Source organism: Athene cunicularia (genome assembly GCF_003259725.1).
Source record: "Athene cunicularia isolate RWA chromosome 1 unlocalized genomic scaffold, athCun1 chr1_part2, whole genome shotgun sequence".
Classification (NCBI taxonomy): domain Eukaryota; kingdom Metazoa; phylum Chordata; class Aves; order Strigiformes; family Strigidae; genus Athene; species Athene cunicularia.
This window is the reverse complement of record NW_020799092.1, coordinates 11,718,334-11,730,171: the sequence shown is the minus strand read 5'-3', so window position 1 is coordinate 11,730,171 and position 11,838 is coordinate 11,718,334. Positions and strand designations below refer to the sequence as shown.

Genomic DNA, 11,838 nt, shown 5'->3' with positions numbered 1-11,838 from the left:
GGGGGGGGGGGCATTAGAGGTTATGCAAGCTTTAATGTAAGTACTTGCACAGCACAGTACTGAAGTGGTACAACCTCTAAACTGGGATGGCAACACTCAGGCATTCCCATGGTCTCCCAGGCTGACTGCTATTCTGCTTTAAAGTCCATGCTGCTGCATCTCTGCTGCCATTACCTCCATGGCTGGGTCACAGCTAGGATGGGGGAACACCTATTTTTCTGCCATCCTCATATTGTGTTTTCAACACTAGGCTACACTTGCCAAGACTGAACCGTGCATCAGTGCTACCTGTGTTCATTGCCTTCCTCTAACACACCTTTTTATAGTATGTAGCATCGGGTGAGACTGAACACGTGTGTGCGCTTGCTGTCTAAGGACCCTTTCTCCCTAATTCCACATTTCAATTAGCAAATAAAAGTACATTTTAAGAAGGTCTGTAATTAGAGTGTATCATAAGAAACATGAGTGTTCAGAAGAACAGTGCAGCCTGGAGGGCAGTGAATGGGCTGGTGTAACCTAGCCTGGCGCCAGGATGGAGGACATGAGGCTTCACCCCAGGGCAAAACAGGCAGGACATCTACACAGATGCTCACTGAGGGACCAGGACTCAGCACTGCTAGCCTTGTAACTGTGACGTGTCACTGGCATTCACAAGTTCAAAATCAGGTGAGTCCAAAGAGGGCTGTCGCCATTTATTTTCCAGCAGGTGACTCCGTGGCAGCCTGAGGCTGAGGACCTCTCACAGCAGGCTCCCAGAGCCCTGTACAGTGCTGCTCACATTTAGTCTGGGCAGCTCACAGGCCTCTGGCAAAGGGGCTTGCACCTCTTGTACGCTGGGGAGCATGGTCCTGCTGGGCTGAGTCTCTGCGAGTAGGGCAAGAGGACCCTTATGGAAACAGTTCTGCAGAGACCAAAGGATCCCTGTTGGGACTGGGAAGGTACCTGTGTCCAAGGTAGGCAGGTGGGAACAGGGACCCGTGGCTATAGGGCAAGGGGAGCTGCGAGCAAAGGATGGGGGAGCACTGGGAAGGAGGGTAGAAGCTCAAGGGTTTCCTTGGGCTGAGCATGAGCTCCAGCAGGGCAAACGCAACCCAAACAAACAGGTGAGAATAAGAAAAGAGCTTGTTTGCAGGGAAGGCAGCAGAAATTGTGCCTGTACCTTAAAATGGGAGTGAGGGAAGAAATGTCTTCTACTTGAGAAAGCACTGAAGAGCTTTTTGTAGCACACTGTAGGATGAGATATGACAAGCTGATGCTTCCCGTGTGATCCAGTTATTTAATGCAATGTGCAGCCCTTGGAAGCGTTAGTGCTTAACTATTACTGTTAAAACTTTAAAGGCTAAACTATAATTAGCTTCTACTTCTCAGCAGCTCCAAAGCTATGTTTCTGGCTTCTTTATGTATTTATGTGTATGCATAGATATGTGTGTGTGTGTGTGTATACATATTTTTTAAGGGAAGCAGCAGACAACAGAGATTTGTGAAATAGTCATACTGAATATCTAAAATGCTACCATTTCTAGTTTACACTACTAGTGAAACAAGTAGTGTACCCTCAAGAATACCCCTGCTAGGGGAAAGACAACTTTCTTGAGGGCAGAACTCAAGAGGAAACAAAAATAAGTACTCCATTTCTTCGGAGAAGAAAAAAAGGAGGCAAATATATGCCTGAAGGAAAGACCAGAAACTAAATCCCTAATTATACCCTGCAGTGAGCTGTCAGAAACTGGCAGCAGTGGGAGGGAAGGAGGCAAAACTGATCTCAGTGAGTTTGAGCATAATCTGCTCCAACTATACTTAAAATGCCTTTTGTGTGGGAAAGGAAGGTTCTGGGATTCTCTGACACATGTTTCTTACTGCACTTCTGTAATCCATTCAAATGCTCAGGGCTGAAGTTACAGGCAAGTGCAGAAAAGTTTCACCTAGCCAGCACCAAAATTCAAACACACCTTGGTTTGTCCACCTCCAAATGCAGGAACTTTGTGACTAAACTGCTGAACCAGTACTATGGTTTGGGGAACAGTCTTCAAAAGGATGTAAAAGTGTAAAAATCTAGCGCTTGTAATTACATTTCAGTTCAAAGAGCTTTTGATGCCATCATAAAATGCAAAGAGATTTTTTTCATGCTTGTAGCAGTGTAGGGGTTTGGCGAGTGAAGAGGATTTGGGGTTTTCTCTAAGTATTTTGCATTTACTCTTAGTAGACAGTGTGTTTTGTAACTGAGGAAAAAGTGAAAGCTCTTAGTAGCAGAACTGACTGGAAGAGAAAAGTTGGTTTATTATAGTGAATTAGAGAAAACAGCTTTCTTGATGGAACTGTTTGGCTCCTAGAGAACATGTAGCTGCCCTGCTGGTGTGTAAACTTTTGCAGCCGGGATCAGTAAAGGTCTTTAAGTGCTCAGTTTTCAGGAAATTGAGCATGTGGCTGCAAAAATCCATGAAGACTTGTGCTTTATAACTGAGGATAGGTTGATTTGGTAAAGGGTTTGGGCATGCCCCTGAAGGTCTAAGGTCTGTACCAGGGTGAGCAAGTAACTGCTTAGCTTGCGTTCAAGGCCCACCAGAATCTATAGGCTAAGCACTTCTCATGGCTTACTCTGGTAGGTATTTCTCACCGCATCCACCTGGGAACAAACTCCAACCTGAATAGGGTGCTCAGTCCCTCTGGTTCAAGCTGTTCCTTCTTCAGTGTTTCATGTTGTCAATGTTTAACTCTGCTCCTTGTGTTGGTTAAGGATTTCTATGGGACTCTAGCTTCCAGCTAAGGCTATCTCCTACAAGGGACACCTTAACCCTAGGATGCCCTTCTGCTTTGACTATAGTGTGATTAACAGCATTCTGAGATTAGTGTGATTAACAGACTGAGACAGTCACGTTTTGATCTCTTTCTGCCTAACTAAACCTTGATACACCCTATCTTGGGCAAGTGCTCCAACTACCAGAATACTGGATAAAAGGACAAGGCTAGTTAAGGCTTTTTATTATTATTTATTAGAGGTCAGGGCTATAGGTCCAGGATGGGAATTCTTGTCCAGTACCTCCAAAACTGCTTTTATTGCTTTATCAATTGTTCCTTTCTACATTGAGTTCTCAGGACTCTGAATCATGCTTTGTTTTGCTGTCTAATGTGCCTCCTGTGAGCTGTGAATTTTGTAGATGAAAAACCTTCTGGTAGAATATCTTGTAAGAACAGTGCAAGTGAATTGGCTGTTTCTAGATCATTAAAGCTAATGGTTTCCACCTAGCAGGATCTTTAATATTCCATTTGCTGAAACCAGTGGAAGCTTTTGGCTCTAATCTGAAAGCCTGCCAGTTAGCATGCCTCCCTAGCTCCACTCACCTTTTTCAAAAGGTACCAGGGCATGGCTCTTGTCAAACAAGTTTGGTTTGTTTTGCAATCACAAAGGGTTTAACACAGAGTCAAGTAAGCTTCTAGTGGTAAGGATGGCTTTCCTATGTCCTTAGGCTTGTTCTTCATCTGCAATAGCAAAGTAAGTTGGTGGCATCTAGCTTGCGGCTTCCCCAGGCAGCAGATGCAATAATTACAAATGCAGTTGCTTAGGTCAGGTCACAACTAAATGTCCACCCTGAAAGCATCTCATACACAGGTAGCATCCCAAAACTAGTCTTGACTGTGAACAGTCAGTCAGGGCATCATAGCTTGTGACGTGTCCTTTTATTCCCCTACAGACTAGGAATGGTCAAAGTTGCATTCATCTCATGTGACTCTGGCAGATGTGGAGCTTACAGGGAATCAGTTTGGCTTGGTCAAAAGAATTGCTGGAGGGGTATCTTTCAGGGTGGTTCCCTCAAGAAAATCTAAGAATGGCTTGATGAACAGAACAAAAGACAGAATTTGTCCTGATAACCTTCTAGGACAAAGATGTGAAAGAGATGAGGGTAATACTCCTGAAATGTACACACAGCAAGTTAAAATTTATTTCAACAAAAACATGTTTTATTATTTTATGTATATGCTAGATCAAAGGAGAAACTCTGGAACTGTGTTGAAATTAACATGAAATCTAAAATAATCACAGCTTTTGATTTCCCTGTATGATACATAATCACTCTGCTATAGTGCACACGACAATCTGAAACATTACCCATTTATTGGAGGGAAAAAGACACACTGGGTTTAAGGTGGGAAGGAGACAGTAGTGTTATATGACTCCCTGAATGCTAGGCTAGTAGTTGCATGTGTCCTGTGGAATAAAGGAATTGACCTCTTTGGCCACCATGTTATTGCATGACATAAAAGTTCTCTGCTTCAGATCCAAAACAAGGTCTAACCCTCCTCCAGTTCCTCCCTGCTATTCTCAGTTGCCTCACCTCACTGCATACTCCCTTTAGGCTTGACTAAACCCCATCCATCTGTGGAAGGCAGGAGTTGTTAGGATCAGGTCTTCACCGTGTTTGTTGTATAGGGCAGTGCACCATATAAATATTAAGGTATTAGATCAGCAAGTGAAGTCCCCTCTCCTGCTTGGTCCCATAATCTGCACAGAAGTATGCTTGCTCCAAATAAGAGGAATACAGCTTCAGAAATACTATTTCTGAGCAATACATGAAACAAAGGAAAAGTTTTGGTTCAGTCACACTTGAAGCTAATTCCAGGAAGCTGCAATTCCAAAGTAAAAGGATTTCACTGAATTCTAGCAATAACGGAGGTCCATTAATAAATGAACTGCAGATGAGCTAGAAGCCTGCACAGCACTCTAGCACAAAACTCATGGAACAGAAGACACTTGGCAAGCACTTTCATCTGTAGAAACCTTCCACAGTCAAGTCGGTATTCAACAGCAGCTGGAGAACCCGTATTTCGTACTCCATCTACCATGTCGATGCAATTCCTAGGCAGTGACTTGGACAAAGTGCACTGTTTCAAGGTGCTGAGCAGGGGAAGAAGGGAAAGGTCTCTCTGTTGCTCAGACTAAGGATAGCCCATCTCACTAATTAGTGCACAGACTAACAAGCAGAGCCTTTTATGCAAGCTTACTTGGTAAGAACTGGGAAAGGGTACAAAACTCTTCTAGATTCCTTCTCCCTTCTGTCCAATTTCAACTCACAAGCGAATGCTGATATGAAATTAGAAACTGCTTGTGATTTCTCAAAATTCTTCTGTACGTTCCTACCACAAATCCACCACCATCATTGGAGCAGCAGCCACTGCATCTGGCTCCACCTGGGATAGCTGATTCAGCAGCACTAAACCCACTGAAGAACACTGCAGTACCTTGTCTTAGAGTAACTGGCACCACAGTCTTAACAAGAAAGAGTTCTGCCAAACGTCACTGCACAGACAGACGGACAGTATTTCTGCAGATAAGTATCTACCAAATTGAGAGTGTGACTAGCAGTTATTGCCAGCAACCAGCTCTCTGAGGTCTATGTAATCATGGCCTAGAAGACCGTTCCCAATTAATCCTGTGAAAAATACCACCCAAGTTAGCAAATACTGCAAGGAAAGGGAGAATTCCTTTCTGCACTGAATGGCACCTCTGGAAAGTGAGGCTGAGGGACGCTGGAGCTTGTTTATGAATAACGGGTTTCGGACCTCCAGTTTCAGGCCTTTTACAATGGGTCCATAGCACAGCTGTGACAGTGGAGACATGCTGAAAGTTAAAGGACCTTCCCTGTTATATGCAAAGTCCTTCCCTGTACTTTTCTGGAAACTGGAGACAAGCCCTTGTCTTGTGCAAGTATATGAAATGGTAATTTCTTTTTCTCACCAGTGAAAGACAAAAGATTAAAATCTAAGATTGTGTCACATTACAGCTGCCTTTAGAAGCAGCCAAGCGATTCTTGTCCTGATAAGACAAAGAAGAACCCCCGCTAGCACTAAGAGAGGAAGTGACTGCTTCCCACTATGGATTTCACAGGAGGGAAATTCGCCCAAAGAGGTGTTTTGCTGCTCCTATTCAGAAAATAAGGTATAGAGAAAGAAGCCACAGTGAATGATCTGTTTGACTGGGTCACCCAGTCCCCTTCAGATGCAGAGCCTGGAATGGCATAAGAACAGAGCCTGCTCTGCAGTGTGACCTTCCTAGGAAGATAAATCAGTATCAAGAGGATGGACAGCTGCTGAAGTAGAATGTCAGTGCACACGGATGCTGAGATATGAATTAAGAACAACTCAATCTTCTGTGCAGAACATCTTGTTTGTACCCTGTGTATGGAGCTGCGTGGTAAAGCAGGAAGAAAGAGGAGGCAGAGCAGACCTATTTCTGATCTCTGTGTGGTGTGAGCTGAGAATAACTAGGAACACCAACTTAGTTGTGTTGGCTCCAAAGGTCTTCCATCACATACACAAACTGATTTATGCTTCTAAAATCACAGTGCTCCTCTGGAATGAAGACACTCCTTGCTGAGCCAGTCTTTCATATGGGGTTTTTCAAGCAATGCTTCCTTAGCTTCTTTGGACTGTCTAAGGAAACATAGGTCTTGATCTTTCTCTGGATAGCCCAAATTAAGGGAACAGAAGCAACAGAAGGTGCATGTCATTAAGGATATGGAAATGTTCCTGGGCAGGCAAGTCCCAGCTACTACTTCATGTTAGGAGGCACTCTACCTGCATGCTAAAGAAAAAGGAGGGAACAGGGATCAGACCATATGGGGTACTCCTGAGCTGCAAACCACAGGAGGGAAAAGAGGCAAAAAGAAAGTGAAGGACGGATCCACTTGTACTCTTAAAGATGAAGACTGGGGATATGGGGCCCAGGTACCATCCTGGCTTGATGATCTCCTCTTTCAATCCTTGCATGCAAGGAAGGAGCGAAGGTGGACTGTGACTGTTTCTGGTTGGCCCTTGTTTCAAAGAAGGGCCCCTCTTTGGAAGCTGTGCCAGCTGGGCCAAGGGCATGTCCCTTGCAACAGCTGGGATCAAGGTGGGTACTGAAACACCCTCTTGCTGCAGCACTGAGTTCTGGGCAAAGCCAAGTCTGGAATTTCAGACTCTCTGGTTTCCTCTGCTATTGAAAGCAGGCTGCTGGCTTCCTGGCAGGATGCAAAAAGGCAGAAGTGTTCACAGAATGCTAGAGGAACAGAATAATGTAACTTTTCGCTTGGCCCTGCAGCATGTTGCTCTGTCTACTGCAGCTTCCTTTGAGGGCTCCACTTCTCCATAGCTGGTTGACAACTGCAAAATGGGACTTTGTTTCAGACTGCAGTGGAAAATCTCCAAGCAAACAGAATTCGTTAAAATCCATAGGCACTTACTCTTCATAAGGAGAATGTTAAGACTTAAAAGCCTTCCCTTGGCACAGTGCCACCAACACAGTTTCTGGTGTGCTCACATCACAGACTGGACGGATAGTATATTGTACGAATGGTACATCAGCTGATGGTGGCTCCTTGCACAGGGAAGAGCTTCATCCTCAAACACACTGCAAAAAGGAGGATGAGCTTGCCTTGTCTTCACGCACAAAGGGTGGAAAAGAAAGAACTCTGATGGCTGAACAAAACTGGGATTGCCAGAAAAAGGCTCTTCCTTATACCCTGTTTCCATTATGGCTCAATTATTATTAGGAGCAATGTACGTTCACAGTTGAAAGCCTGCTGGCAGATGTCAGGACTGTGGAGTATCAGTAAAAGTAAGGGGCTTTTAGTGCTGAGACAGGGAGTTTTCTTTCATGTTGGCTGGATTGGAAGATCACACCAGGTCTCTCCCTGTCCTTTCCCTCTTCCCTTTCCAGTACAGAAAATTCCCTGCTGGTAGGTCTTTAGGCACACCTGTCTTAACTCTAGCTCCAGTCCTCCTTCTTGAAAGCAAGTTGCACAGCATCATTCACATCCTGAACTATGTAAGATGCCTCAACCAGGCTGGGGTCAAAGCAGAAGTCCCGATGGCCGTGGAATACTATCTCTGTTGTGTACTCCTCTGTTTTACTGGGAACACCTGCATTGTGGCGGTAGACCCCAGTGCAGACTAGAATTGACTCGCAACTCTCCACTGAATTGTTGCAGTCCTTCCTCAGATGGAGGTCATCCACAGTTTGGGGACTGGCTGCCTGCAGGCTCCTCTTCACCCCAGCCTGGGCCTGGTTCTGGTGAGCTGACTTGAGATAGTTGTTGTAGAGGTTTGCCCCATAGATATCGGACATAGGGTTATCCCTGGATAAGTCAGTGTGAAACAGAAATGAGAAACTAGCCCATGCATCAATTTCTGGCTCTGGCAGACTGGGATTAAGGCAGCACTAAGGGAGGAAGGGGTGCAAAATGTTTGCTAACATCAAGAGAACCACCCAGACTGGGCCAGTGAGTCAACCTACTGGTGTGACCTGTTCAGCTGTGGTAAAGGCCACATGCTTCTCAAACATCTTTCAAAGGGGAAAAGACAGGTCCAAAGCAGTCCCAGCCATTACTGTAATGTATTCCCTATGATCCCAAAGTGTTTGGCCTACTAGGCTAATGGTACTACATCTGGGTCTCTTAACTCTTCCTTTAATCCAGTCATGCTACATGCACTCTGCATCCTACGGAAACAGCTTGCTAGGCTGACAGGGCCCTCCAAATTATTTAAAATGTAGGGTGCAAAAAGCTAGCAAGCCTCTGTTCTAGTATGTGAGGGTCCAGAGACACCATGGGGATTTTGGTATTCATTTTCGAAATGTCTGTTCAAAAAAACACTTGGGAGAAGTCAGTACGCAACTCCCTAAGGAAATCAGTAGGAAAAACAGTCTCTTACCCAACTGCATAGAGGCGTCGGATGGGAGACTTCCAGCCCTGTTTCTCTGCTTGCTGTTTTATCAAGTATTCAGCATAGCGGTAGGTGACTGTGCTGGGTTTGCCGATCAAGGCCTCATACTTCAGCTCCCGGCCTGTCACTTTCTTGTAGATGTTCTCCAAGCACAGAAGAAAAGTGCCATGGCCAAACCTGCTCCAGAAAGGAGGTCATCAGTATCCCTAGACACACCACTTAAGTAGCAAACCCTCCTCAGTGAGGAGAACCATCTGCTGTAGCCAGGGTACTGCCTAGTTTGGATATGGTAACTACCCACCCATAAGCAGTGGTCTGGCTTTTGCTTCTTGAAAGCTTTAGTCTTTGCTTCTCATGCAGTTTTCATATCTCTGCTGCTAATTATGCCATACAGTCTTAATACTAAAGAATGTAGTAAGAAAAGACCATCTGCAGGAGAGCTGTATGAAGTAGCCTAAAACAAATACCACACGTGTTTTTCACCTGGGCATCCTGGCTTCAGCCATCCACAGGAGATCCATGTTGCAGGCAAGGACAGGCAGATGGGGGTATGGTATATCTTGCAGCTCTGCCCCAGGGTTCCCATTGCTCAAGAGTACATCAGTAATAAGTTGCAGGCTTGTCTCCCACCTCACCGGCTCACCAAACAGAATCACCCCTGGAAGATTTCAAGAGACGCTTGGAAACTCACAGCATCCAAGTACAGACCCACTACCAAAAGCTACCCGCTAGCAAAAGCACCCTTCTGCTGGGATGCAATGGCTAATACAGCTATGACCCGAACATAGCTTGTGCCAGAGCTCCAGCCTGCATATCACTGTACCACATGCACCGCTGCTTCCAGATGTTGGAGCTGGCACAGAGAAAAGTTAGCTTTGCACTTATCAGCTTCTGCTTCATGCTGTGTGAGGGTGGCAAGGCTACCTCCTGACCATATCCTCTGAATAAGCTGCCTGTTGATACCCATGAGCTAACAGCACATCATTAGCTCCCATTCCAGCTGGCCTGCCTGTTATTTCTGCTTGCTGCTCATATGTAAACAAAGGCTATTGCTTACCTTCTATAGTGGGGAAGCCAGTGGTTGGAGGCGGCTGCCAGAAAAAACAAAAACTTGGTTAGTAATGCAAAACCTAATGCCATCTCCAAAACAAAACTAAAACTGCTTCCTTTGAACCTGCCAAGACAGTTCCATAGAGAGGCAGGGCAAGGCCACCCGGAATCCCAAAGACAGATTTCTCCTACCCCACCCCCCATCCCAGATTGGATTTCACAGATCATGCATTCCTGTGTCAGTGCTGGAGATGTCAACCAAACCGTCTCACCACTCCACTCGCTGCAAGGAACAGCAACAAAGGACGAGTATGGCATGAGAAAGGAGAGGAGCAAGTCACTGCCCTTCCAGCAGGAGCCAACGCTGGAAAGAGCAGAGAGATGCTGGTGGCTTTGTACCAGTCCCAGGCTCTTGCTAAAGCAGGTCACTAGCAGCAGGCTGCTCTGTGCCTCTGCAGCTTCTCCACCCCATGCTATATGCTGTAAGGGCCACCACACCGGACCACCCATTCTACCAATGCATGAGGAAATTACCAGCTCCTTTGGCCTCCGGCTCTGATCCACCATGTCTAACAGGGGATAGGCCTTCCTCAGTGCCTCTATGGTGACCACATGCTTGAATCCCAGGCTATTTCATACCATCAAGGAAAGATGTGGAGACTGTTGGTTGTTTTGTTTTTTAAGTGCAAAGGCATCTACAGGATTAAGAAAAACAAGTCCTAGTAGCAGAGCAGTTATTTAACCTGGTAATGCATAACCTCATGGCTTTCAGTCAAACTGCATGCTGTACTTCAGCCTAAAGGTGGCCCTAAAGCTTACATAAAAAACCCAGACTGTGATGATTTACTTTACAATCAGCAATCCCTGGAAATAGGCAAAGAGTTCCAAGACAGAATGGATGGGCTTTGGGAGATCTTTAAGGCCAGGGTTCTTGTATTGGTGCAGTGCAGGGGGCTGGCCAGGCTTCTGGGCTAGAAGCAGAATCAGTGAAGCTCTGGTCAGCTCAGCTGGCAAAATGAAAATGGTCTATGCTCATAAAACTATACAAGCAAAGGATGAATTGCATTCACTTGCAGAACATCTTGCCCTTAGCTTGCCCTGCTGCGCCTGGGGAAACAGAAACAGGCCAAGATGTTGTACAAATGAAGTGAAATGTCAAGTACAAGGTGTGACTGTGTGCACAGGCCAAGATATTGAACCCTGCAGGCAGACACAGGGTACGTGAGACCTGCTGTGCCCTCATTTTAGCCAGGCAATACACATAACTGTCATTTAGACCATGTCCCTGTACTGGAATGCTCTGGTTCTAATGATATCTGAGTTCCTTCAATTGCTGTCAGATTCCTGGGAAAAACCTTAGCTGTAGGAGAGTTGGGAGTGATCTCTAAAGGACTCTGCATTAGAAAGAACGGGAAGGAGCACAATTTTATCTCAAAAACGAGAGAAGCTCAAAGCCAATGGAGTCCTCACAGTGACATCTGACCTGCAGGAACAGCAGTGCAGCTCACAGGAGAGGTAATCAGCGTGAGAAACCAAAGACAGACCAAGGACAGCCAGGAGGTAACCGAGATGGAGATCAACAGTGCCTGCATTTGAGCCTCTCCATGAGGATGCCTCCTCATCAGTTGAGACCAGTGACCTTTCTGTCTCCTTACACTTCTCCAAGCTGACTGAGTGAGTGCAGGGCAGGAGCAGCACCGTTTAGCTGGGAAGCTGCAGTGGGACGCGCAGAGCAACACCAGGCACTCTCAGCAAAGGATACTCCTCGGCGTTCTCCTCCACGGGCCCCTGCCCGGCCACCAGCATGCACTTCTGGTGGAACTGGTTGAAGAGCCGCAGGGGGCTGTGGGACAGGATCACCTGCTCCGGGGACACCTGCGGGAGGGAGGACAGGCTGCATTTCCCCCCCTTCTCCCTGCGGTCGGATCCGGTCCCATCCCTAACCCTGGCTGCCACCTGCCTCCCTCCATGCCGTCGGTCCGAGGCAGGGCCGGTCGCTCGGTGGTGCTGCCCCCCAGCCCTTCACCCCTCCCGGGGAAGCCGCGCCGGGTGGGCTCCCTCCCGCCCCCATCGCTGCCCCGCCGCCGGTAC

The 11,838-nt window shown here is 46.5% G+C and overlaps 1 protein-coding gene across 1 annotated transcript in view; it reads right to left on the bottom strand.

Moving 5' to 3' along the window:
• Positions 1 to 5,076: 5,076 nt before the first annotated feature.
• HDHD5 (haloacid dehalogenase like hydrolase domain containing 5) overlaps positions 5,077 to 11,838 on the bottom strand; it is a 6,926-nt gene continuing 164 nt past the window's right edge. Inside the window, exons 2-7 of the mRNA XM_026863490.1 lie at positions 11,510 to 11,767; positions 10,282 to 10,375; positions 9,755 to 9,788; positions 9,181 to 9,355; positions 8,686 to 8,874; positions 5,077 to 8,111 (exon numbers count right to left, since the gene is read on the bottom strand). Coding sequence (XP_026719291.1) covers positions 7,742 to 8,111; positions 8,686 to 8,874; positions 9,181 to 9,355; positions 9,755 to 9,788; positions 10,282 to 10,375; positions 11,510 to 11,767 — 1,120 coding nt within the window. The 3' untranslated portion in view covers positions 5,077 to 7,741. The remainder of the gene's footprint in view (positions 8,112 to 8,685; positions 8,875 to 9,180; positions 9,356 to 9,754; positions 9,789 to 10,281; positions 10,376 to 11,509; positions 11,768 to 11,838) is intronic.